The sequence below is a fragment of the Halteromyces radiatus genome (assembly GCF_025201355.1).
Source record: "Halteromyces radiatus strain CBS 162.75 chromosome Unknown BX664scaffold_1, whole genome shotgun sequence".
Classification (NCBI taxonomy): Eukaryota; Fungi; Mucoromycota; class Mucoromycetes; order Mucorales; family Cunninghamellaceae; genus Halteromyces; species Halteromyces radiatus.
This window is the reverse complement of record NW_026251687.1, coordinates 2,094,678-2,118,421: the sequence shown is the minus strand read 5'-3', so window position 1 is coordinate 2,118,421 and position 23,744 is coordinate 2,094,678. Positions and strand designations below refer to the sequence as shown.

Here is a 23,744-nt window from a genome sequence, read left to right as displayed (position 1 = left end):
GAAGCACGGTCCAAAGACTTGAAATTTGACATACATTTGACTCTGACACTCGAAAATCGACCATGATAGATGGATTAGTCAGATTTTATGAAAATTGGGTTGGAAAAACCTTGAATAACCTAGTTTATGTTATCAGTGGCAAGTGGATCAGGAACAAAACCTGACAGGTGTTATTTTCTACTTATGGTACTAGAGTATCATATGGTGTCTCGACTTATTCTATAGAACATGCAAATTGGTAACACAATGATCTCCTTTTTTTTTTTCATTCTTGCATATAGATCAAATCTCAAACTCTTTTTACCATTGGCCACTTTGTTAAAAAGTAGCCAGACTTGGAATTACTTCCGACTTTTGTTTGATTACTTTGTACAAATCAGGGTAAAAGTGTTTTTTCTGTAGTTCACCAAAAGGAAGATATTGTTACTCACTTAGCGTATTGCCCAGAAGGTGAAGAAGATACAATTCTCAAGAAAGAAGGTTTCCAAAGAATGTCATCGGCTGTCAACACAAAAAATCAATCAATATCGCCAGGCAAAAAAAGCCTTATCATGGATTTTTCGTTTTATCCATACCCATTATTTTTTTTTTGTCCCACGCACATCTATTTCATGACAATCCTCTTTATATCCTGGTTTTTATGTGAAAGAGTATAGTTAGACGATTAGGATCTTGTGAAATGAGAATTATTCTGATCTTCTACTTTTTCATACGTCTTGCTTTGGTTTTGTGTTTGTTCAAGCTGTTTAATGTTTAGTACCTGGATTTTTCCAATCGATTAATGTGTGCCAGAGTAGTGACGATTAGCATAACTCAGAAAAAGGCTTCGCATGTATCACCATTGATTTGCAAGCAAATATTTATTTATTTTGTATGTTAAAAAAAAAAAAAAGATCTTGCCAAGTATCTGGAAAAAAAAATATAATTTATGTCATCGCTATTTATTTCAAGCCTTGGGTGAGAAAACATCCATTATTTTGTTAACTGAAGGAGTAACAAAATTTCGATTTTCGTGTTACTTTCATCATCAATTAAAATCATCAATTATTATGACGTCTTTATTAATTTTTTTTATTAGTTTTTTTCTTTTTTGTTGGAATTGCTCCCGCTATTATAAATTGATGTTTCTTAGTAAAAGTCTTCGACGCTGAATAATCTGTAAATCAAGCTAGCAAAAGAAAAAAAAAAAGAAATCAATAATAAATCAGAGTTTAATTGTTGTTGACGATGGTGAAATGAAATGCAAGCATGTGAAAAACAGAAAAGGATAAATCTTGTATCACTTCTAGTGCGACATACATATTCAGGAGAAAGCCTTAATTATTTTTTTTTACCCTATATTCTTAATATATTAACAATCAACCTTCCAGATCAGTCTATTGATAGTATCTTGTCATTTTCTATCCTCTAACATGATCATATCACTTTTTTAGTGAAATAGCCTTTCTCCCCAACACCCCACACCGGAAAATAATAATCAAAATGGAAAAATAAAAAAAAAGACTCCACTTTTTTTTTTCTTCTAAACATATAAATAGGCTTCTCTCTCTCATATCCTCTTTCTTCAAATTCAAAATTAAAATAATGTTGGTCATGTCACGATTTGATTTTTCTTCTGACAATAGTAACAGTACTATGCCAGCCAATTATTCAACAGATATAACATCAACTAATGCTACTTGTAAAGAAGAAGAAGAAAAAAAAAATCAATGGATTTGCGTCTCATCTTGGTTGTATTTTTTTATTATTATTATTATTATTTTATACCTTTCTATTGTAATAAAAATAGATGATTCCTTGCCCGAACCTAGATCCATAGTTCAGTCATCATCATCTTCTCACATCGATCATCAGTTTCCTTGGTTCGCTCCAACCCCGCCACCACCACCACCGCCACCTTATCCCATAGTAGCAGCAGCAGCAGCAGCAGCAGCTTGTAATTTTCCGTTTGATGCCAATATGACCTCTCCTACAGAATCATCATCATTATCATCACCATCTAGTTTTCCATTTTCCTATTTACCACCGCCACCGCAACTATTAGAACCATTATGTACATCTCCATTATCTATACCAGAACGGCAGTTTAAAGGTCATCGTCAACGTGAGCGGCGATCAAGAAAGGCAGCTCATGAATTGTTAACTGAAGCAGAGAAAAAAGCGAATCATATTGCATCTGAACAAAAGAGACGTCAAAATATTCGAATGGGTTTTGATTCATTGATTGAGGTTGTACCTACTCTCAGTCGGGGTAATAGAAGTGAAGGTTTGATCTTGCAAAAATGTAAGTAATATAAAACCGAAGGGAAAAAACTTTAACTAATTCGGATGTCTTTTTTATTTTTTCTTTTCAAGCCATTGAGCACATTCAACATTTGGTGACAATGAAGCATGACCTTAAAAATCAAGTGCGGGATCTTCAAACCATTCTTGGTGATCCGTATGTATACAATTTTTATATATGAAAAAAAAACAAAGTGGTCTCATTCCTTCAAACTAATATATATACTTTTCTTTTGTATACATATTTCCATGCGTTTTTAGAAATTATGAAGAAGATGTAAGTTAACTCGAAAATGAATTTAAAGTATGAAATTTAATGTCTTTTTTTTTATCCTAGTCATCCGATGATGACCAGTTTTACAAATGAGTCAAAAGATAGAACGATTCCCTTTGCTTATACATATATATATACTATTATTATTATTTATAAACTGCAATGTGATGGTTTGCTGGGCAAATCAATCATATATTCATTCAATCATCATCATCCATTCTTTGATTATTTACTCATATTTTATATAAAATCGATAAAAGTACTCAAAAACAGTGCCACCAAAGTTTATATAGCACAATGTATTAATGTTTTTATTAGAAATTTTACAAACAGATACTTTTTAATTTTCGGTGCGTGAACAAGCAAGAATCAACCATCAATGAACCCAGTATAGTGTAGTCAATGAGGATGATATTATTGGAACACTCATAAATAATGATATTTTTGAATAGAAAGAAATATCTGTTGATATCCATTGTTTATTAATCTTTATTTCTTTTAGTATCATACGAAATCCACCACTTATTTAAAACGTACTTCATTTTATTTTTATTTTTTATTTTTATTTTTTTCCTATTTTCTTTTTTTTTTTTATCTACTTTCTTTTTAATCGTAATATGGCTTTATTTAGCTATTACACTTTACTTGCATTCTATTTCATGTTCCAACAATACTTTCATTCTGTTTTTGACTTTCTATTTCGTACAATCATTTATATGATAATCATACTTCTCACTCTGATTTTCCCTTTACTGTTGATGACAATATACAGAGTGATGAGGTTCATTCTTTTTGGAAAGGCGCTTATTACCATGCGGGAAAGTGAAGCTGCTTGTTTATTTTATGGAATGCCGATCACCCTCGAAAACCAATACACCTGTTTAAAAAAGTTACGTAATGATTATGTGGACGGAGAATTGGTATTTGGTACAGACCAAGGTAAACCTGAGATCGTTCCTAAAGAATATATCCATCATGATAAAACTGATACCTGTTTACATCGCTACCGACCATGCAACTTGGCGTTCCTAAAGGCTACTGACTATATGAACGAATATCGAGACGTGGAGTCATCACCGTCTAAATTTTGTACAAATCGACCTCCACCCTTTCGATCATCAGCCTCTTATATTGCCATGTTACGCAATTGCCACGACAAATCTCTTTGATTCTCTCCATTAGGAAAGAAAAATAGTTAACACTCCAACAAGAATTTGAATGCTTCTCTATCCTATTTTTTTTTCTTTTCATTCTTTTTATTAGAAATATGAATATTCTTTGTTTGTAAATAAAGAGTAGCATCTGATAGTATTTTTAATCCGTCTACGGATCAAGATGAACCATTTCATAAATATTATTTTCATGATTTCCCTGATGGACACAAAGAACCCCGCCAGTCGCCCCTGAATAATAGATACAACAAATAAAAAAAAAAAAATAGATGGTAAACGCCATCGTAGCAACAAAGCTCATCTGATCTAGGAGAAGAAATAAATATCCATTACTTTGGGTCTAAATATACAGTTGAAACAACTATAGATCATGAAACTTTATTTACTAGTTAATTTGATTACAACTGTCAATCAGTATTTCTACTTTTTGTTATAGTTTCTAAATCACTGAAAAGATAAAAAGTCATACAATTTTAAACAATAACCAAATGATCTTAATAACCTAGTTAGAGAATGTATTGAATTGGGCATATTCTAGCCATTCATATCCTTATACCATCGGTCTGGATTCAATATAACAACAAAATTGTCAGTTTAGTAATCATATGAAGCAAAAGTTCTAGAAAATCAAGGAGAGGAACAAAGACAAAGAAAATATTGCATAAAGAGGTGATGAACAGGTAATTTGTCTATACTTTTAATCCACACACATAAATATAAACCATAAATATGGTCCAAGTTTAACTTTTTTATTTATGATCCCTTGATATAGATGGGTTTTCTTATTTTCGAAAGAGTAGGAGGCATGTCTGGTGATTATAAAATTTCCAAAAAAAAAAAAGTTGTCATCAGCATCCTCGAACCCTTCTTTTTTTTTTCTTCTTCTTCTTCTTCTTCCTTTTTATTTCATAATCATTATTTCTATTTCAGCTCTTGAATAATGTACCTTCCCCAGACCTTCATATTTCCTTCAAGTAGTCCAAGTATGGTTGATCAAAATGAGACTATCAACATGACTCCTGCACCTGATTCTCTCAAAGTTGGAAAAAAATCACGGTTTATCCATTGTATCTATTGCTCCAAGAAATTCAGTAAACCAAGTGCGTTGAAATCACATACTTTTACTCATACTGGTGAAAAACCTCATCATTGTCAAATGTAATGTCATTTTATTTTATTTTTTAGTATTCATCATATCATTAACATATACAGTATATGTAGTGCTGGATGCGGTCGTTCATTCTCTTTAATCAGCAATCTTCGTCGTCATATGAAAACCCATAAACGTCCTGAACAGAGGCTGCCATCCTTTCCTGTCCAGCCAAAGACACAAAATCGAATATTAAGGCCACGGTTAGCTTTTGATGATAAAAATGCTAGTCCAGAAAATTGGAATTTTCTACCTTGGTCGTCATCAACACTAAATTCATGCATGTCTTCCAATGGCAGTGGTAGTACTATAGGGCAAAATTGTTATTCTCTGCCATTAGAAAATGTATCCATCACTTCTACTTGTCAAAGGCCTTGCTTCTCATCATCATCATCATCATCATTACAATTATCACCCTATACTTTGACTAATAACACTATGTTGATGACAACCTCAGAAAACTACCATTTTTGAATGTTTATAATTCATCATGGTAAAAAAAAAAAAAAAAAAAAAAAAAAAAAGGTGATGTGTTTAGGCTAATCTAGCAGTTAAGACATATTTTCAGAAGTAATCGATCATTTACAGATAAAAGCCTTTTTTTCAATATGTGAATTAAAAAAGAATAAATAAATAAATAATAATAAACTGTTACTATATACAAGAATTTCTTTTATTAAATACTAAGCTTTTTTTGTACTATATCTAATACCATTCTTCGTCGAATACTGGTCATATCATCTTGAGAAAAATCAAATCCTTGATTTCGAGTCAATCTTTCTGCAAAAGTACAAGTAAATACACCACAATCAGAGGAATTGCCTTGTTGAGGGATATCGGATGCCATGATACCTTTCCAACCACTAGCGTCAAATGGAGTTTTCTTCTTGTCCATATGTTCCAATTCGAGATAGTTCATAATAAGCTATTTGATGATCAACAAAATACAAAAATTGAATTTTTCATTCAATCCAAAAAAAATTTTTTCTTTCGTTACCTTGATAGTTGGTCCATGGTGTTTTCCATTCAAAGAATCATAGATTGTGACATTCTTTCTCTTCATATCTACTACACCCAAAGTCCAATGATAAGATTTATTGATAGGTATCAAAAGTAAATGTTTATTAAATATATCCACTTTTTTGGTCCATCGTCTGACTTTGTCATAACCTTGATCACGTAAGGAAGAGCAAAAGAATGTATTGAAACAGTGAATAGAAGGTAAATCGACATTTGTTGAATGATTGTTGTTATTTGCACGGTCCATCAAAAGAACCATATAAAAGTTGATAATTTCGTCGTTCAACCAAGTTTCTGGGTATAATTTGTATATGTCCTTGAATTCCACAACAGCAGTTTTGAATTGAGATACCATGCCATTTTGATTTTTTCGTAAGATATTATCTACCTATAACCAAACATAGATAATAATATAAAGACATTAGAATAAAAAAAAAATTCATTGACTGTACTCCTTTCTTACCAATTCATTTTCTTCTTTAGTCAATTCTTTCACTCCTTTTGGTATTGGAATTTCAGTTTGAGTATATAAATAATCATATTCTTCATCATTATAAGGTCCATTGAGTATTGTCTATAAAGAAATGGTCAGTATAAACGTCTTAGTATAGTATCAAATAAAAATAAATCAATTCTTTCCTGTTCTTATGCCTTACATCACGCAAATCAAAGGCTAATCGACTTGACTTTATAATCTAATACAAAAAAAAAACAATACAGATCAGTTAATGATGCAGATAAATACAAATATATATATATATATATATTAGTTAATTTATTTACCTGACTTCGAAGACGAAAAGAAGGAGTTGGTTCAGCAATAGATTTGCAACTGGAGGAACCTTCATCTAAATCAAGAGCTTCCAATCTGTTAAGGAGAGCTTCTACAGATGCTGCATTACTGTGAATTGTTGAACTGTTGACTAAATGTGATGGTCGAGCTGGATCGTCATACTCTTGATTAGCGGAACTGTGGTCTGTAGGTATTATGTTGGTTGTTGATTGCCCTAACTTTTTGTGTTTTTCCTTATCACAAGAGAATACTGAAGAAGCCATAATATCTATAGAAAGCTGCTTTCGAGATTGATCTAAAGTATGTTGATACATGTCGCTCATCATCAACGACACACTACAGGGATCATCAAATTAAAAAAAAAAAAGAAAAGAGAAAGAAAGATATAAAAAATGACTGCACTATTTTTTTTTTTTGTTTTTTTACGAGTAACGGAAGTTGAAAAGTATACTGTTGCTTTCCAAAATAGGCGATTTTTTTCTTCAGCATGCTAAAAGTTTCTTCTTTTTTGCTTTTATCCGTTATATTACTCAGTATTGATCTTCATTGATTTTGTGATGTATTGTACTGATTTTATGAAGAGAAAGAAAAAGAGAAGATGCTTTAATGATATCACTATTGGTAATAATAACGGTTGTTGATCCAGAATCGAATACTGTATAGATGATTGTGAAGATGACCTTTTTTTAAAAAAAAGAAAGAAATACAGTTAGTTTATGTTCCAATGACTGCATATGATAGATCAGGAAAATGACAACCTAATAGCATCATATAAATTACTGTAAATCGAACAATCATCCATTCTACGTAAGGTAAAATACAGTGAATGGTTAGTGGTATTGTGTAACCAACAGAAGAAAACTCGGTTTTACTCATTTCCTTTTTTGAACTGTTTGTTTTTTTCATTTTCATTTTCATTAGCTTGTTTACATTATCCTTCTAATGGATTAATGGCCACTTTTTCTTTTAACTTCTAACATGATCATAATATGATTATTCCAGTAATCAATAGAGAAATTTTCAGTTAGAAGTGTGTTTGTTCAATACCATAACATTGTATTTGGCTTTGACATTGAAAATATCAAAAAACCGCGAATTCAAAAAAAAAAAAAAAAGGGTGCTTCTATTTTTACTTTGCCTAACAACCAAAGACAGCAACTACCCAAAGCCAAAAATAAATAAAAATAAAAAATAAAAGTTTTGCATTCGTTTTTAAAACTAAAAAAAAATTTTTTTTATCTTTTTCTTTTTATCTTTCTTTTTACTTTTACCATTTTTTTTTTCATTATCAATAATTATTTGTATATACATATTATCATATTTGGGTCATAATACCTCAATAACAATAGAATGACTCCTTCACTTAAATTCATATGGACAATATGCCTTTCTGGCTTGGCATGTTTCATTCTTTTATTTATAAAAATTCAATGGCAAACTACTGATTTTGTTATTCAAATCAGTAGTATACATAACAACAATTACTTTTCATCATCATCATCAATCAGTGACGAAAAATTCATTACTTATCTTCCTCATTCTGGATTACATAACCAACGTATTGCTTTGATTAATGCTATGGTACTTGCTAAACAACTAAATCGAACTTTGATTATGCCAGAATTAAATATGGGTCGAGCCAATTACTGGAGAGAATCTAAAAAATTGGAACGTCAACTTAGTGAATGTCCTTTACGAGCTACTATCAATAAGGCAGCAGTTGGTCATGGCACATCTTGCTCCGGCTATTCTCGTTATGTACCCAGCACTGTGTCCAATGTGTTTGATCTATCGGCGTTAGCGCCATTGGGGATTCGGGTGACACAAAGATACAACATGGGCTTGGACTATTTTGAACGTGTCTATGGTGCATCTCCTTCTGACATGGTATATATTCGTGATTCCAGTCGATTTTCTTATCGTATTTATGATCATCGTAACAATACAATGGATATTAAGAATTTTGAACAAAGAATCGATATTGAAGATTTACAAGCACGATCGGAAAAGATCATGGTATTTGGATCTCTTTTCAGTTCCTTCCGTTTGGCTTTGGAAAAACCAGAGTGGGTGTGGCTTTGGGATCATCTTTTCACAGAAGTAGCTTTTCATCATCCTACTGTTATTCAACAATCTTTAGATATTATTGGTAGACTTGGTGGTCCTGGTCAATTTGTAAGCGTTCATGTACGAACAGGTGATGGCGTCTTCAAGCATGTTATGGATCAAACCTTTGAACAAGTACGATCCCGTTTATCCTCTAACATGGATAACAATGATTTGGCGGTGAACGATACAACCTTATCATTAGATACTCTTGATTCATTAGAATCTATACAAGATCCTACTGGTCGATTAGATGCTTGTTTACGATTACAACCACTAAATCCTTTTATCTCCAAAACCAACAGTACTCTCAATCCTCGATTACGACTTATATATATGGCAACAGATGCTCCTGATCCTCGTCGTACTTTACATCTTCTTTATACTGAATTTCCATGTCTTTTCTCATTATCGGATTTTCCTGATGTTATCACCAATACATTATCAGCAACAGCTCTTAGTCCTTTTGTAGAAGATCAACAACCAAGTCGATTAGGTCCTCTTTTGTTCCCTTTGATTGATGCTGAAGTAGCTTCTCATGGTTCAGCCTTTGTCGGTACAGCTAAATCTACCTTTAGTAAATATATCTCATATCGTAATAATCGTTTTTTAAATTTTTATCCAATTCCTAAAGAATTGTAAAAACATTGTATATTATTCTTCTTTTTTATTTTATCATATCATTCTTTTGTATATATATATTTTTTTTCACTTTCTATTTACAAAATAAATAAAAAAAAAACTTTCTTTTTTTGACTTGAACCGCTTAACCAATCATCATTGATGACGGAAGAAATAAAAAAGATTTGCCGGAACTCTTTTCATATGAGACAAAAAAAAAAAAAGTTTTGTGGAGAATCTTGAGGATGATTGGAGAATATGGAAAGAATCGGAGTCATCGTTAATATAAAAATTTTACTTATCTCTTCTTTTTTTTTCTTTTTTTTCTTTTTCTTTTCTTTACCTTCTTCTTCTTCTTCTTCTGCTTCTCCTCCTCCTCTTCTTCTTCTTCATTTAGACATCTCTTCTTTTCTTATTATGAAGTTGTTCAAAAGTATTCATGATTATAACTACCAATGGGATCTTGTATCAGCGGCAAATTGGCAAAAATATCCCAATGAAAATTGTCCCCATGTCCAACATGTAGATGTTTTAAATCGTACTGTGGATCCTGAAACTGGTATTTTGACAACTGAACGTTTGATTACTGTTGAACAATCAGTACCTAGATTTATTCTAAAGGTAAAAAAACAAAAAAAAAAAAAGCAATTGAGACTCTATACATATACTAAACTAATATTATAGTTACTTGGTGGTGATACTACTCAATATGTACGAGAAATCTCTGTTATTGATCCAAGAAAGAAAACTTTATCTATGGAAAGTGTTAATCTTACAATGTCCAACTTTTTATCAGTTCATGAATCCATTGAATATAAACAACATCCTGAAGATATTAATAGGTAAGAAATAAAATAAATAAATAAATAAAAAAGGAAGGAACTATATAGATATAACTAATCAATGAATTACGATTTACTCAATACAGAACACAATTCTCTCAACAAGCAGCTATTACTGCTGGAAGCGCATTATCAAGATGGGGGAACATGTTAGAAGATTTCTCATTAAAACGATTCACGGAAAACGCATCGATTGGTCGGGAAGGATTTACTCAAGTCTTGGAACGTTTTGTGGTTATGGCTGAAGCAAAGGAATCCTCTCCATCTTGTCAATAGTTTTTAGTTACTCATTATTGTTATTATTATTATTATTATACTTTATAGATTTCATTCTTCTTTTCATTCATACTATTTTTTTTTTACCCTTTTTTGCATTTATTCATTATATTCAATTGTACAGTTTTTATATATACTTATATAATAAAATATCACCTTTCATCATATTACAAAGTCAAATGGTCTTTTTTTTTTCTTGTTTTATTTATTTTTTTTCTTGATGATTGTAATGAATGATAATAATAGATGGTACTAATAAAAAAAATAATATGATGTATATCTATATAAAAGAAAGAGGAGAAAAATGAAAAAAAAAAGAAATGCAAAACATGATACTCTAAGCTTTGATGGGAGTGATTGATTTATTTTCTGTTTGTTTCCTTTCTTTTTCCTTCAAATCTTGTTCCAACTTGGCCTGAAATAAAGGTTTCCATTGTGATTGTGATGCAGCCTATTATATATATACGTTGATAATGGTGAGTGAATGTATCATATTTTTTCCTATTTAAGCACTTACATAGCCAGGGAAATCATAATCAATGTTCAATTTTTTCAAAGCAGCACGTTTCTTGTCTTCCTTCTTCACTAAAGAATCAGCATGTTTCAAATAATATTCCATATCATGATCTTTGTTGCGTTTTTCAGCATATTGTTCCCTAGGATTTTGAATCTTCTTGATTTTTTTGCCTGCAATTTTGAATGTTTTACGGTGACGTAGTTCAAGAGGTATCACTTTACATTGAAGAAGTCGTCCATCCAAAAGATAATTATCCATTGTTTCAGCTACAATTTCAGCCACATCCTGAGCCAAGAATTCAATAAAACCATAGTGTCGAGATTTACCATACTTGTTTCGACTGATACGAAGATTTACAATGTCACCGAATTGTTCAAAATAAGTACGCATATCTGATTCTGTGAATGAAGTAGGAATACGACCAACATATACCCAACCTGTTGTTGAAGATGGTGAAGTCGTAGAAGTGGATCGTTTCTAAATAAAGAAATACATATAAACATCATCCGTATCTTTTTTTTTAATATTATATATATATATATATATATTTACCTTGGTTTCAAGTGGTTTTTTGTTCTTTGTCAAAGGTACAATATTAGCATTTTCACCAATAAAATCATCTTGATCATCATCCGAACTGTCTTCGTCGTCGTCTTCTTCTTCTTCGTCATCATCAACTAGATCACCCAAAATTTCTTTGCGTAAAGCTTCTTCTTGTTCTTCAGTCAAAGCTTCCAAAACGGTATCATTAGCAACCTCAGGTTGTTCTTCTTCTTCTTCTTCTTCGTCCGATGAGACTAATTCTTCCACTTGCGTAGTGTCCTTCTTATTGTTGGTGTTGCGAATAGCAGGCTTTGCTTTCTTTTTAGTTTCTTCTATTTGATCATCGGTATCTTGGACCTTACGCTTCAAAAGAGCCTTATCCTTGTGGAATGTCTTGACTCGTTTCTCTTGAGCAAAGGTGACTTTTTTATTGTTTTGAGTACTAGTAGTAGTAACATTCGAATCTTTTACATTCTTCGATTTTTTGATATTATTGTTGTCTTTATTGGTGTTGATCTTCTTAGCAACTGGCATGGTGTTTTAACGGTTGATCAAATATTAAAAAAAAAAAAAAAAGGAAAAGGGAAAAAAAAGATCTCATTTTTTGCATCCAGTCCTTTTGATGCAAAAAAAGCCACATTTTTTAACGATTGAGCTTGAAAACCACACCTAAAAAAGAAAGACGACAGAAAGGAAGATATTAAAAAAAAAAAAAAAACCAAATGATCTGATTCTCATAATTCTTAATATAAAAATAAAACTTTTTTAAATGTGAAGTAGTTTTTTTTATCACAAAAAAATAAAATAAAATAAAATAAAATAAAAAAATAGGAGCATAAACACTATATTTTTTTTATTTATTATTCGTCAGAATCATCATCACTAGATGATGAATCACTTTCGCTACTAGATGAAGATACACTTTCACTATCACTACTCTCGTTGTCATTATTCTTGCCGGTCATTTTGTTGTCGTCACCACTGCTGCTATTGTCATTGTCGCTACTGTCGCTAGTATCACTGCTATCACTGTCGCTACTCTCATCATCATCAGTATTGTTGCTAGTGCCTTTATCGCTATCTTCATTTTTAGCAGTTGTTACAGTTGTAGGGAGCTTGCTTGACTTTTTTGCTTCATATGCTTCCATTTCTCGTTTGAATCGTTCCTTGTCATCAAGTGCCATTTTTGTATACTTTGCTTTTTGTTTATCAGACAACTTGTTCCACATTTCTCCAATTTGACGAGCAATATCACGAGGTGAAATATTTGGTTTTTTCTTGACAATACTTTCTCGTACTTCATTACTAAAGTGAATATAATTACTCACATTACGATGAGGAGCATTTGGATCCTTGATTTTTTTTTCCTTGACTGTACGCGGTCTTTTGGTATCGATTTTGCTGTCCAGTTCCAAAAATTCACATGACTGAAGAAGGTTGGATAAAGTTTGAAAGTTTTTTGCCACAAGTTGACAAGCTTCATTAATATCTGATTTTCTTTTTGTCATCTTGTATAAAAAAAAAAATAATAATAATAAAAGAAAAATAAAATAATAAAAGAAAAAGACTTGAATAATAATAATAAAAAAAAAATAGGAGAAAATGGCCACATTGAACCGCGTACATATATTTTACCCCAGCTACATGATTGTCCGACCTACCGGGATCCTTCCCATTGAAGAAACTGTTGAAACTCTACTGTGTGCTACCATCCAATTATTCAAAATGATAAGATTCAATTTTTTTTTGCTTTATTGAATAACAATATATTTTATTCATCGCATGTTAAAGCAATGGCACTAAAATTTGATTCTTCAGGATCACGTTCCATAAATCCTTTCATCACAATTGCTGCATCCTAAATAGATATATAATAAAAAATAAATAAATAAATGAGTGTTTCATTTTCTTCTTCCATACATCATTAATATATATTATAATCCTTACATATAACAAAGATTGCTGGATTTTGCCATGATTGATTGGAAAAGCTTGACGACCATCCAACTCATATAATTGATCATTGATTTCCACAAAACAAATAAAGTGTAAATAAATTTGTTCTTCCAAACTAGGAGCTTCAGTTTGACCTTGTTGAGCTCCATCCGAATGTACTTGCGCCAATTCAGCACATCCTTCCAAATAAGTTGCCCGTTCAGCTGGTGTCATTCCTTTCGTTTCTTTGATGATTTTTGGGAAAAGTTTTTTATCATCATTGGTATTGATAACATCATCATTATTAGCAAGAGAGTGAAGTAATCCAATCATCCCGCATGCATTGGAGATAGTTTGTTTGAAAAAATGAACATGCTTCGTATCTTCATATATTGTCGGTTGTTGTTGAAGCACAGTTTTTTCTTGATCACGTCGATAATTTTCATAAGCTTCGGTAATAGGAAATAAAAAGATAACTGCCTTCACTGGTTGTGGTACCATAGCTAATAACTCAGGGTCAAAACCTATATATAATAAATAGAAAAGTAACATTTAAATACCTTTTTCACTTAAAATCATCCTTTTTACCATAAACATCTGTATAGCTCCACTTTGAATCGACACCATGTTGTTGAACAATCTATTCAAAAAAAAAATAAGGATACATTGAGACTTTTTACTAGTCCAAACTAATTTGAACGCGTCAGTCTCCCTACCTTTGTCCAAATCTATCGTAAAAAAAAAAAAAAAAAATCAAATTGAATATAAGCTTATGGTCATAAAAAAGGAATAGTGTTATATTCTTACATCTGGATTGGCCTCAAGAGGTAACCACTTGATTTTTTGCTTTTCAATTTCAATAACCATGAATACAAAGATATATAGATAGGTATGACGAAAGCAATACTAGAAACTTTTTCTGCAAACTTGTGGTCTGTCAAGTGAGTTCATTTTTTAACACTCCGTCTTTTCTTTAAAAAATAGCCAATAAAATCGCCTTTTTCCTGCTGTCCTGGGTAACTCGCCAAAATAATTCTACAAGCCAAAGACAACTACAAGCGTCTCAAACAACATTCACAGATTAGTTCCTCTGACACGAAATACCTTTTTTTTTAAAAAAAAATGCACATAATATATATTTTATACTATTGTTATTTTATTTCTTTAATTTCTTTAATTTGTCTGAAATAAAAAGTTGTTTTATATTTGATCCAGTCTTTTGTTGATTCTAGTTGATGATGGATGATGGATGATTACTTTGTCATTTACTATTCTTACTTCTCTTGAACTATTATGATAAAAAAAATATTACATTTCTTACCTTTCATTTAAAATAAAAACTTGTTTGATATCTAAAATAATCATAGAATCGTAGCTGTTTAAAGTCATGCACGTCAATTTGGACAGTCTTGCCAGTATGCATAAAGAAGTCTTTTTTTTTTCTTTACGAAAAATGTAATATATTGGTAATGGATGATGACTGAATATAAAAGTTTTGCTGAAATTTATTCGACTATATGAAAAAAATCAATTTTATTGGCTATTTTTTTTTTTTTTACCTTGGGGGGTGAGAACAACAATTTCCTTTTATGTCTCTACTTTACTTTTATTGGCTAATTTTCAACTCCAGCTTGGGAGGAGGGGTTGGGAGGATGGCATCGTGAGAGCACCCTGAGGGGGAGGGGTGAAAATAAGAATTCACATTTTTTATCATCATCGTAGTTATTTTTTATTCTTTCTTCTCTCTATTTTTATTTTACATTATCACCTCATTACTTCCCTTCCGAATAACATTGTTTCTCTTTTGTCACGCCAGAATGTAAAACACAGTTTAAGAAATTAGTATAAAAGTAACTACTATTCGATTGAAATAAATAATTATCTTTATCACGAAAAATAGTCTTATATATAAACTTTTATTTTATCTTTGGTTTTCTCTTAGTCTCTCTTCCCGCTAACAACATGACAAAAAGACACAGCGCCGCTTTCAATATGGTCGCTCATAATTTTTAACTCTTATTCTAGCACACATACTTCGAATTTCTTCCCTCAACTAGCAGTAGCAGCAAAGTCCAACATCAACCTATCAAGATCACTGGAAGCAATGCAAACGTGATTATTGCAAAAGTCGATTTTTATTATATATAATGAATTTGGATGCAACGACAAAGTAAAGATCAGCTTTGACCACCACAAAGGCATCTTTGGCACAATGGCGATGTTGAAGTCAATTGCGGATCAATACCCATATGCAGTAGTCAACCTATTTGGCAAGATCAAGGTTTTCTTCTTACATGGTGCAGGTAATAACTAAGACTTGTACAATCAATCGCGTTGCTTTTAACTTTTTTTTTCTTGCCGACCACAGATGATCAACTACACTTGTGGAGTCTCTCTTTTAAGCATGATGGAATATACGAATTGTTGAGAGAAACACACTTAACCATTTTACCATCATTTGATGACAAGGCCGACCTATTACCTGACTTACTACGGTTCTACTGGACAATGAATGTAAGTCATGAACCCGAAAAAAAAGAAAAAACATGCATACTTGTATGCAGTGAAATGTATACTATACATTATTTTCCATTCATTGATGGAAAATGATTCTTTTTTCGTTTGTAGGAACTTGTAAAGGAATGTATTCAGAACATTGCCGAACTCCAAGAAAGCCATACGTCGTATCTAGACTGATATTATTGTGTAACTTTAAGATTTCAGCTTCTTGTCATTTAAGATTGGATTAGAATAGTTTTTTCTCTTTTTTCTCTCTCATTCAATTCTTATTGAAATAAACATAACCAAAGTCTCATCGTATTTTCGATTTGTCTTTTTTTCTTATTTTATATTTTCTCAATCCAATCAACTATCTTAATGGCAAAGGGATGACCGACCTTGGACCCTTTTATTCTCCTGTCCATTCACCTCTTCAGTCGCCTATCCTATCTCCCATCAATATACCCGAAAGCCTCAACAACGACTCTTGATTACATTGTATATTCCTTTCGTCCGAATTTCTTTGCCCTAAACCTTTTCTTATATATTATTTGTTTTTTTCTATTCATTCCATTTTAGTTTAGTTTTTATATTACTGGGTCAAGGCGCCCTTTAATCCTCTTCTCTCTTTTTTTTTTATGTTTCTTTTTCGATCTTTTTTATTCATGCCTTGACCTTAAAAAAATAAAAAAGGTTTTAAAAATAGATGGATGTCTTTGTGTCTGTGACGATAGTCATCATTCTATCCTTTTTCATGATAGCAGCTACAAATGTTGTAAGGGGTTGGATCCAACGTTCGTGAAGCCGATGATGTTCATTACCTTATAGAATTTCATTATTGGATGGCTATGTTCAGCAACCCCTTCTAAGTCCAGAAGCTCCAAAGCGTCGGCATCCAACGCTGTACCTGCGTGAGCAGACACTATCATTAATTGAAGTTCATTATAATAGATCAACATTGCCGATGGATATTTCTTCGGATTGATAACGATTCATTGATCATCATCCATGCTCAGCACAGTAAAAAAAAAAAAAAAAAAAAAAAAAAAAAGGAATTATAAAGACATATGTTCACCTATTTTCCAATAAAAAGTCCGGAGTCTGTGGGGGCCATCAGCATTACATACTATACTGTTAGCTTTGATTTATCTAGTTTTACACCTTCTGCTGTAGTTTGTAGTTCCACTCACATTCACAGTATGCTTTGGAACAGCAGAATAAAATAGACCAGTTTCATCATAGTTATATATGCGTGGAACATCTTTTAGCTCCTTTTGCATAACTTTGCTTTAAACGCAACGTCCTTCTCCATTCGGGAGCACTGCGATATTCGCCAAGTAAGATTAGCTCTTTTCAAGTCATGTCGAACCAAGAATCGCGTAACGCAACCTGTAGTCAAATTTAGTGCGAGGAAAAATTAAATCAACTTTGTAGTGTAAAACGCGTTATCAAGTATTCGTAGTTGCTGCAGAAGAATGTTATACGAGTTGCTTGTCATAAATCCAACCAATCAGACACTCCTACTCTTTTCAACTGATCTAATTTTCGGGTTACATCAACTGGGTTTCCCCCTATTTTTATTTGGAGATTCAAAAAGCCACTATGTTAGAAAGCCACTTCCGACTAATCTGGCCAACTTTTCGCCTTCCACTTATTTTTACCTTTTTTTGCAGGCACATTCTTTCTTATCTTATCCGTCATGTCCACAACGCCGAAAAGTGAAGAAAGTGATAATTACTCTAATGACGGAAACAATAAAAAACAAGTTGAACTTGATAGCTTCATCATAGATCTGTTAAGCAAGCCTTCAGAAAGGATGTTTCTTTTGAAGTTAGAACAAGACTTGATGCAATTTATCAGAAATCATCAGCAAGTATCCTTAAAAAAATATATATATCCAGTTTATATTTAGCAAAGCATATTCATTTATTTATTTTTTTTTTTACTGACCTTTATTACTATCATTATCATTATGTTTATTTTAGAATGTATCGATTAGATTTACCTCAAATGAATTCATATCAAAGACTTATGGTTCATAAAGTGGCTCCCTATTTCCATCTTAGTCATTTTTTTGACCCTTTACGACAATCCATTTTTTTATGTAAAAACCCTCATACGGATGTGTAAGTTATGGTCTAGGATTTACTATTAGAAAAAAAAAATAAAAATAAAATGCGAATATTAAGGGAATTCGTCTTTTTTTTTTCAACCTAATAGGCCACCAGCTAGCTTTATAGACTTAGTTAGCTCACCCGAAGAGCAACAACAATCACAGCAATCTACTTTTAAAATCATGAAAAGGACACCGTTATCATCACAGCATCAACGTCGAAGGCAGCAACAAGATAGTAATCAACAAGATATGTCAATAGAAGAACGAAAAAAAGGAATGACTTATGAACAAAGAAAAATGGCTTATGAAGAGGCAAGAGCTAGGATATTTAGTGATTTGGAAGAACAACAAACACAACAACCATAGCATCTATCATTTAACACTATATTACCCATGTTTGACCTGCAAAAAAGTTGGGAGGATTATTTATTATTTATTATTTAAAAATGTTGTCTTCAATAAACCAATATTATGCTTTTTGAACATCAATAAAGAATCCATAGTATCTATCTATCCTTCTACATATATATATATATATATATATAATATGATTTCTTTCTTGTTGATTTCCTTCATGTGAATTATAGTTGAGGGAAAAAAAAAAGACTATTGTTATATTCTGTCACTACTATGCTAGGAGAAAAGGTACAGAAATATCGGCTTATCTTTTTCTTTTTTCTCTGGTCACACACACACAACAAAAGCGGATTTTGGAATCACACAATCACAAAATTGAGTTGTTCCATATATTTTTCCCTTTGAACTACTTGTCCTACTGATGGCGTATAAGAAAGGAACCCAAGCCTGGTCATCAAATTTGCGAAAATATGTAATAGTTGCTGTTATCTTTTTTATATTTTATTCGTTTGTTATTTCTCCTTTACGCAACTCTTCAGGGCAACAGCGACTCAGTCAATTTGGCAAAGACAAAGGAGATATCGATCAACTACCTGACGATGTTGATTATCATCTTAAGGACATAAAACTATCGAACCTGTCACCAAATATATTACAGCAAAATCAACAACAACAAAAGGAAGAAGATATTCTTCAAAGACAAAGTGTATTCGACAGTACCATGTTCTCATCATCTACTAATGATGATCCTCTGAAACCTATCACTGCCATCTTACTAAGGAAAGCCAACGACGAGCAAGCTATTGAGCATCTTATTCTACAGCTATTGAGATATCCTTTCTTTCGAGAAATATTCATATATAACACCATAACAAGCCGACCCATAAACGAGGTATTACTATAATATTGCATAGCCATGTTGATCAAAGGGGATAGAATACTCACTTTTATATAAAATTCAATAGCGATCATTTGCCGATAAGAATGTAGATAATATAAAACTACATATCATCAACGTGTCTAAAAATGAACGACTGGATACACTATCTAGATATACTTTATGTGCATCAGTGGCATCTTATGATCACTGCTATTTCCAAGACGATGATGTTGGTATCTATGATGGCAAGAACATAGATGATACTGCTTTAGGAAATCCAGTTAATACCTACTGGGATACTCTTTATGTCAATTTCTTACGATATCCCTCATTGATTCACGCCAATGTTCAACCGTCTCGGTTCATTGATCATTATCGGTGGCGATTCTATAATCAAGGTATGTAATATGATTATTATTTTTTTATAAAAAGTTACTGGCTGTACAAGGAGTAAGGAAGAGTATATAGTTCGACCATTATTACTAAAACCTTGAAAACGTTTTTTTTTTTAATAGGAATCAAAATGCATGCTGGTTTTGTCGATTTAGCGTTCGGTGCTATTGTTCCAAAATGGAAGGTACAACACTTTTTGACGCAGCTAGGTAAATCTGGATTAGGTAAAGATAGAATTTATGAGGCCGATGCCTATTTTTCTATTTGGTCGAATCAATATCCATGGCTTCTCGATAATCCCCTTCAAAATTCAAGTCCTACTGATGGTTTGATATCAACCACAACATCTGATAGCGATAATGATGTATCGACCTTTGAAAAAGTGATGTGGCCTAGTCCCCATATAGGAGACACAAGACGGATGATATATGACGCTGCACGTAGGCTTCATCGTACCTTGTTATCCGATTTGACTGCTAATCCGAAAGACTATATGGACCGTATAGAAGAAATGCCTCCAATGCATCAACGAGATACTCGGTAAAGTAAAATGATACAAGGAACTTTTACAGAATTTCATACTTATTACTATTATTGATTCTAGAGCATCTTGTATCAACGATCGGTGCTTGTTTATTTCAAACATTGATCCCATTCCATCAGAGCAATTGGATATGATACCAGCCTTTGATAAAGCCAAATATACAAACCCTAAGGATTGGGATAATGTGTTAGATGAATATTTAGATCTACCTAATAGTGATACTTGGATTGATGAAGGTTATCACAATGCTGTGGATCAAAGAAATGACACCTGTTGGAATACTAGATCCAGTAAGTATCATTTTTATTCGAAAAAAGAAATGGAAATAAAAAGCAACTGATAATCAACAAAAATTATTATTATTATTATTTGTAGATCCTCAAGTCAATGATTACTTTGGATTAATCACACTTGGTAATGGTTTACCTTCTCAAGTGGTAATAACAACTTCTACCAGTGTTCCTGCTATGACACCTACCAATCAACTATTTAAAGTCAGTCGCTTGGAAAATAAAAACGATTGGCTGGAATGTAACATCCTACATCATTCAACATCTGCTAATCCCACAAACAATATTGAAAAAACGATCATCACAGATATTCGTCTAGATATTGATTGTAACTATGAAGAAAACGATCAACAAGATAAACAATATATACATGATGCCATTCATGCTCTCAAGATCACTTTTTTACAAAACTGGAAGCAATCTTTTAGCTTATGTGGAATGTCTATCAATTCCCTCACCATCTGAAATAAACACTTTCATTCCCCCCCCCGACATTGTTCCTTTTGTGAGACTACTATTTTCAATTTTATGCCATAACATCGGGTTGACTGTGATGAAAAAAAAAAAGGCAAGACAATATAATAATAAAAAAGCACTGTCAAGAGAGAAAAGAGGAGAAGAAAAGGGTGCCAATATTTTGTGGCGGATTTTAAGGGGAGTCGGTACTTTAGAGGTACTTCCAAGTCACTTTTATAGCAATTGGAGGTACTGCCAAAGCCCGTCAAAATTGTGAGGTATCTTATAATCTTTTTTTTGTTTTCCTTTTTCAAATAATAATAAAAAAATCCTTATTACGCAATATCTACTCTACTAAGCGGCTTTCCTCATTTCCATGATGTTAATGCAGACATCACCATTTCCTCTCCCCGTATTAACGTGTAATTGACATTGCTGCCATGGATGTAGGGTGGTGTCTTAAACGCCAGAAGAGCTGTTTTACGGCCTTCCAGTGGTAAAACCGTCACCAAGTTATGTCTCGGTTCTGTTCAGTGTATCCAAAAGGGCTGTTCCTTGTATCAAGTCGACCAAAGACCCCGCTCGAGTGTACAAGCAATCGAAAAGCAGTGTGCAGTAGGCTGCAAGCACTGCGGAGAAAAACTGACGCATGTTGTTTGTGGAGTGAGAGTGAAGTTTCAGTTCGGCGAAGATACTTGTCGTATGTTCTGCGAAACTAAAGAGCATTCTCATACACATGGAGAATTCCCTCCCGTGCATTTGCATAAAAAGAACGTTGAGGAACTTGAAAAAGTAGTACTCACCTATCCAGATGCCACAGCAAAGGTACTAGTTGTTGGTACGCCCTCTGACATTGGGGTGATCAAGCCAGTCAGATCAATTCTCCCTAACCTGCAGAATCTTGATCGAACAAGATACGAACGCAGGAAGATCATGAAGTTACGTGGATTGCAACAATCAATGCAATTATCCGTCAAAGATCTCTTGGCCTTGCAACAAGAAAATCGCGAGATCTTCAGAGTATGCAATGTTCACATAGATAACTTCATGATCTCTTTAAAGTCGAACTTGGTGGAAGAACTTTTTTAAAGATCAGTGAGCTTCCCATGCTAACTGATGTTGTCTTCAAGGTCTTCCAGGACTATGGTTTCTGTTCCTCAGTTATCTACAGTAAAGAACTGGGACGACATGTCTTGATCTACGCCGCTGTCATACGACATTCAAATGCTTCTACATTTGATGTACTCAATATTGCAGCCCACTGTTACAAAGTAAGTAACCCTCAAAACGTTTTTGCACCTTCTTACTCACTTTCTCTCTCTCTCTCTCTCTCTCTCTCTCTCTCAGGTTAGGAAATGATCGATTGACTCTTTTAGCTGTTACATATTGTCATATTAGATATAAAATATATCTGAGAATAAATTAATAAAAACTCATCTTTCTTTCACATAAAAATTCTCACTATACTACAATATACTTTCGGAATTACAAATAAACAACCTTCATCTCTTTCGAAGAACAAAAATCACACAAATATTACATGGTGAAACTACCAGGAGGACTGATGGCTGACTATGATTTTCAATTTTTTCTTTCGTTTATTTCTTTAGTTTTTTTTATTTTATTTTATTTGAACCGTGACACTTCACGGTAAGTGCATTCTTTTCTTTTTTTTTTTTTTATGTTTTTATATGTTTATGATTCTTATACTATTAATAAATTATAGGTCACGTTCTTGACAGGAGTCGATACTATAGCTTACAAGCCTCACTCAATCCGTTCAGCATCAAGTACAAAAGCAGTGGAAAGAGGTCATTCGGTACAAACAGTCAAAGAACATGCCAACTGGAGCTTGAACACAAACACATTTGAAAAATACTACTACAAACCGTCTACGCAAGAATCATCTAGTACTGCAATCACCAATTCAATTTTATCATCAGAAAAACCTATCACATTGGAAGTCGGAGTGGAGCCAACTGAGATTGTCATAGGAACGACTTACAATCAAAATGTTGGCGAAACGAAAACAGAAAATGTGATAGATGCCCGCCCTTGGTATCGTCGTCTGCTTAATTAAAAAAAAATTAGTATTAAAAACACACAACTTTTTCCGGGATGGTTATCGCCATCCTACTTTCACTGCAGTGAGAAATTGCTGCAGTGATCTCGATACTTGTTTAGGCGTTCGCGCTTAAATTGTAAGTGAAATGAAAAGATATCATCTGTATAAATATCACTCATTTTTTATTTTATTTTTTTTTTCTATATGCTAACTTGGTGAACTCAACTGGTGGATTTCTTTTTTTTTTTTTTTTTTTTTGGTGGCTCTTTTTTCATGATATCTATTTTCTTATATTCTCTATTTGACTATGCGTCAACTCTCTCTTTTCTTCTTTCTACTCTTACTATATATTTTATTTCCTATTTTTGCGACATCTTATTTTTACAGTGTTTCCAGAGTTAGATGGCGCATGGGGGGAGAAAAAATGGCGTCCTATTTGATTTTTGGATGGCGGAGTTTTTGATGCTAACCTGGCGTATACTTTGAAATCTACTTGTCGCATGAATACGTCCAATCTACCATGGCGTTCTAAGGTACTCTTACATTTTTTTTTGAATGATAATAAACGCTCTGGCGCTCCGCTGGAGCTTTTCTAAATCGAAGATTTGTGTG

The 23,744-nt window shown here is 32.7% G+C and overlaps 12 protein-coding genes across 12 annotated transcripts; 8 read left to right on the top strand and 4 right to left on the bottom strand.

Annotated features, from left to right (window-relative positions):
* The first annotated feature begins 1,548 nt into the window (after positions 1 to 1,548).
* On the top strand, positions 1,549 to 2,938 carry BX664DRAFT_289283 (uncharacterized protein). The gene is made up of 5 exons (XM_051541830.1): positions 1,549 to 1,681; positions 1,790 to 2,284; positions 2,356 to 2,440; positions 2,545 to 2,560; positions 2,621 to 2,938. Exons 1-5 carry the CDS (start codon positions 1,585 to 1,587, stop codon positions 2,648 to 2,650), a joined length of 723 nt encoding a protein of 240 aa, XP_051404844.1. The 5' UTR covers positions 1,549 to 1,584; the 3' UTR covers positions 2,651 to 2,938.
* A 236-nt stretch (positions 2,939 to 3,174) lies between these two features.
* BX664DRAFT_310255 (uncharacterized protein) lies at positions 3,175 to 3,726 on the top strand (the record flags this gene model as incomplete). The annotated part of the gene is made up of 1 exon (XM_051542545.1): positions 3,175 to 3,726. One exon carries the CDS (start codon positions 3,175 to 3,177, stop codon positions 3,724 to 3,726), a length of 552 nt encoding a protein of 183 aa, XP_051404843.1.
* A 1,051-nt stretch (positions 3,727 to 4,777) lies between these two features.
* Positions 4,778 to 5,029, top strand: BX664DRAFT_234923 (uncharacterized protein; the record flags this gene model as incomplete). Its single annotated transcript, XM_051540167.1, has 2 exons — positions 4,778 to 4,887; positions 4,951 to 5,029. Coding segments are annotated over 2 exons (189 nt in total), but the record flags the coding sequence as incomplete, so codon positions are not given.
* Positions 5,030 to 5,529: 500 nt separating this feature from the next.
* BX664DRAFT_320886 (uncharacterized protein) lies at positions 5,530 to 7,060 on the bottom strand. Its single transcript, XM_051543188.1, has 5 exons — positions 6,683 to 7,060; positions 6,556 to 6,594; positions 6,363 to 6,473; positions 5,877 to 6,287; positions 5,530 to 5,804 (listed from the first exon to the last, which is right to left on the bottom strand). The coding sequence occupies exons 1-5, from the start codon at positions 7,016 to 7,018 to the stop codon at positions 5,556 to 5,558; spliced, it is 1,146 nt and encodes a 381-aa protein (XP_051404841.1). The 5' UTR covers positions 7,019 to 7,060; the 3' UTR covers positions 5,530 to 5,555.
* Positions 7,061 to 7,965: 905 nt separating this feature from the next.
* Positions 7,966 to 9,560, top strand: BX664DRAFT_320884 (uncharacterized protein). Its single transcript, XM_051543187.1, has one exon. It carries the CDS (start codon positions 8,043 to 8,045, stop codon positions 9,438 to 9,440), a length of 1,398 nt encoding a protein of 465 aa, XP_051404840.1. The 5' UTR covers positions 7,966 to 8,042; the 3' UTR covers positions 9,441 to 9,560.
* Positions 9,561 to 9,755: 195 nt separating this feature from the next.
* Positions 9,756 to 10,632, top strand: BX664DRAFT_320882 (PRELI-like family-domain-containing protein). Its single transcript, XM_051543186.1, has 3 exons — positions 9,756 to 10,040; positions 10,104 to 10,261; positions 10,348 to 10,632. The coding sequence occupies exons 1-3, from the start codon at positions 9,837 to 9,839 to the stop codon at positions 10,535 to 10,537; spliced, it is 552 nt and encodes a 183-aa protein (XP_051404839.1). The 5' UTR covers positions 9,756 to 9,836; the 3' UTR covers positions 10,538 to 10,632.
* A 71-nt stretch (positions 10,633 to 10,703) lies between these two features.
* On the bottom strand, positions 10,704 to 12,149 carry BX664DRAFT_381845 (uncharacterized protein). The gene is made up of 3 exons (XM_051548997.1): positions 11,607 to 12,149; positions 11,055 to 11,531; positions 10,704 to 10,988 (listed from the first exon to the last, which is right to left on the bottom strand). The coding sequence occupies exons 1-3, from the start codon at positions 12,129 to 12,131 to the stop codon at positions 10,875 to 10,877; spliced, it is 1,116 nt and encodes a 371-aa protein (XP_051404838.1). The 5' UTR covers positions 12,132 to 12,149; the 3' UTR covers positions 10,704 to 10,874.
* A 263-nt stretch (positions 12,150 to 12,412) lies between these two features.
* Positions 12,413 to 13,189, bottom strand: BX664DRAFT_320877 (high mobility group box domain-containing protein). Its single transcript, XM_051543185.1, has one exon. It carries the CDS (start codon positions 13,103 to 13,105, stop codon positions 12,458 to 12,460), a length of 648 nt encoding a protein of 215 aa, XP_051404837.1. The 5' UTR covers positions 13,106 to 13,189; the 3' UTR covers positions 12,413 to 12,457.
* Positions 13,113 to 14,454, bottom strand: BX664DRAFT_320874 (ubiquitin carboxyl-terminal esterase L3). The gene is made up of 5 exons (XM_051543184.1): positions 14,340 to 14,454; positions 14,249 to 14,260; positions 14,121 to 14,172; positions 13,545 to 14,056; positions 13,113 to 13,455 (listed from the first exon to the last, which is right to left on the bottom strand). Exons 1-5 carry the CDS (start codon positions 14,397 to 14,399, stop codon positions 13,369 to 13,371), a joined length of 723 nt encoding a protein of 240 aa, XP_051404836.1. The 5' UTR covers positions 14,400 to 14,454; the 3' UTR covers positions 13,113 to 13,368.
* A 958-nt stretch (positions 14,455 to 15,412) lies between these two features.
* Positions 15,413 to 16,312, top strand: BX664DRAFT_320871 (uncharacterized protein). The gene is made up of 2 exons (XM_051543183.1): positions 15,413 to 15,835; positions 15,901 to 16,312. The coding sequence occupies exons 1-2, from the start codon at positions 15,745 to 15,747 to the stop codon at positions 16,140 to 16,142; spliced, it is 333 nt and encodes a 110-aa protein (XP_051404835.1). The 5' UTR covers positions 15,413 to 15,744; the 3' UTR covers positions 16,143 to 16,312.
* Positions 16,313 to 17,668: 1,356 nt separating this feature from the next.
* Positions 17,669 to 18,662, top strand: BX664DRAFT_320865 (uncharacterized protein). The gene is made up of 2 exons (XM_051543182.1): positions 17,669 to 18,157; positions 18,252 to 18,662. The coding sequence occupies exons 1-2, from the start codon at positions 18,018 to 18,020 to the stop codon at positions 18,511 to 18,513; spliced, it is 402 nt and encodes a 133-aa protein (XP_051404834.1). The 5' UTR covers positions 17,669 to 18,017; the 3' UTR covers positions 18,514 to 18,662.
* Positions 18,663 to 18,901: 239 nt separating this feature from the next.
* Positions 18,902 to 21,103, top strand: BX664DRAFT_289265 (uncharacterized protein). Its single transcript, XM_051541829.1, has 5 exons — positions 18,902 to 19,396; positions 19,470 to 19,782; positions 19,900 to 20,317; positions 20,382 to 20,611; positions 20,697 to 21,103. Exons 1-5 carry the CDS (start codon positions 18,926 to 18,928, stop codon positions 21,074 to 21,076), a joined length of 1,812 nt encoding a protein of 603 aa, XP_051404833.1. The 5' UTR covers positions 18,902 to 18,925; the 3' UTR covers positions 21,077 to 21,103.
* The last annotated feature ends 2,641 nt before the right edge of the window (positions 21,104 to 23,744 follow it).

Coding starts and splice junctions, on each gene's coding strand:
- BX664DRAFT_289283 (XM_051541830.1), top strand. CDS start 1,585: ATGTTGGTCATGTCACGATTTGATTTTTCTTCTGACAATAGTAACAGT. Junction 1,682..1,789: donor AACATCAACTAATGCTACTT/GTAAAGAAGAAG, acceptor TAATAAAAATAG/ATGATTCCTTGCCCGAACCT. Junction 2,285..2,355: donor AGGTTTGATCTTGCAAAAAT/GTAAGTAATATA, acceptor TTTCTTTTCAAG/CCATTGAGCACATTCAACAT.
- BX664DRAFT_320886 (XM_051543188.1), bottom strand. CDS start 7,018: ATGATGAGCGACATGTATCAACATACTTTAGATCAATCTCGAAAGCAG. Junction 6,288..6,362: donor CTAAAGAAGAAAATGAATTG/GTAAGAAAGGAG, acceptor GTTTGGTTATAG/GTAGATAATATCTTACGAAA. Junction 5,805..5,876: donor ACCATGGACCAACTATCAAG/GTAACGAAAGAA, acceptor ATCATCAAATAG/CTTATTATGAACTATCTCGA.
- BX664DRAFT_320884 (XM_051543187.1), top strand. CDS start 8,043: ATGACTCCTTCACTTAAATTCATATGGACAATATGCCTTTCTGGCTTG.
- BX664DRAFT_320882 (XM_051543186.1), top strand. CDS start 9,837: ATGAAGTTGTTCAAAAGTATTCATGATTATAACTACCAATGGGATCTT. Junction 10,041..10,103: donor TACCTAGATTTATTCTAAAG/GTAAAAAAACAA, acceptor CTAATATTATAG/TTACTTGGTGGTGATACTAC. Junction 10,262..10,347: donor CATCCTGAAGATATTAATAG/GTAAGAAATAAA, acceptor TACTCAATACAG/AACACAATTCTCTCAACAAG.
- BX664DRAFT_381845 (XM_051548997.1), bottom strand. CDS start 12,131: ATGCCAGTTGCTAAGAAGATCAACACCAATAAAGACAACAATAATATC. Junction 11,532..11,606: donor AAAAACCACTTGAAACCAAG/GTAAATATATAT, acceptor TTCTTTATTTAG/AAACGATCCACTTCTACGAC. Junction 10,989..11,054: donor ATTATGATTTCCCTGGCTAT/GTAAGTGCTTAA, acceptor TATATATAATAG/GCTGCATCACAATCACAATG.
- BX664DRAFT_320877 (XM_051543185.1), bottom strand. CDS start 13,105: ATGACAAAAAGAAAATCAGATATTAATGAAGCTTGTCAACTTGTGGCA.
- BX664DRAFT_320874 (XM_051543184.1), bottom strand. CDS start 14,399: ATGGTTATTGAAATTGAAAAGCAAAAAATCAAGTGGTTACCTCTTGAG. Junction 14,057..14,120: donor GAGCTATACAGATGTTTATG/GTAAAAAGGATG, acceptor TATTATATATAG/GTTTTGACCCTGAGTTATTA. Junction 13,456..13,544: donor TCCAGCAATCTTTGTTATAT/GTAAGGATTATA, acceptor ATATCTATTTAG/GATGCAGCAATTGTGATGAA.
- BX664DRAFT_320871 (XM_051543183.1), top strand. CDS start 15,745: ATGGCGATGTTGAAGTCAATTGCGGATCAATACCCATATGCAGTAGTC. Junction 15,836..15,900: donor TTTCTTCTTACATGGTGCAG/GTAATAACTAAG, acceptor TGCCGACCACAG/ATGATCAACTACACTTGTGG.
- BX664DRAFT_320865 (XM_051543182.1), top strand. CDS start 18,018: ATGTATCGATTAGATTTACCTCAAATGAATTCATATCAAAGACTTATG. Junction 18,158..18,251: donor AAAAACCCTCATACGGATGT/GTAAGTTATGGT, acceptor TCAACCTAATAG/GCCACCAGCTAGCTTTATAG.
- BX664DRAFT_289265 (XM_051541829.1), top strand. CDS start 18,926: ATGGCGTATAAGAAAGGAACCCAAGCCTGGTCATCAAATTTGCGAAAA. Junction 19,397..19,469: donor CAAGCCGACCCATAAACGAG/GTATTACTATAA, acceptor AAAATTCAATAG/CGATCATTTGCCGATAAGAA. Junction 20,318..20,381: donor ATGCATCAACGAGATACTCG/GTAAAGTAAAAT, acceptor TATTGATTCTAG/AGCATCTTGTATCAACGATC.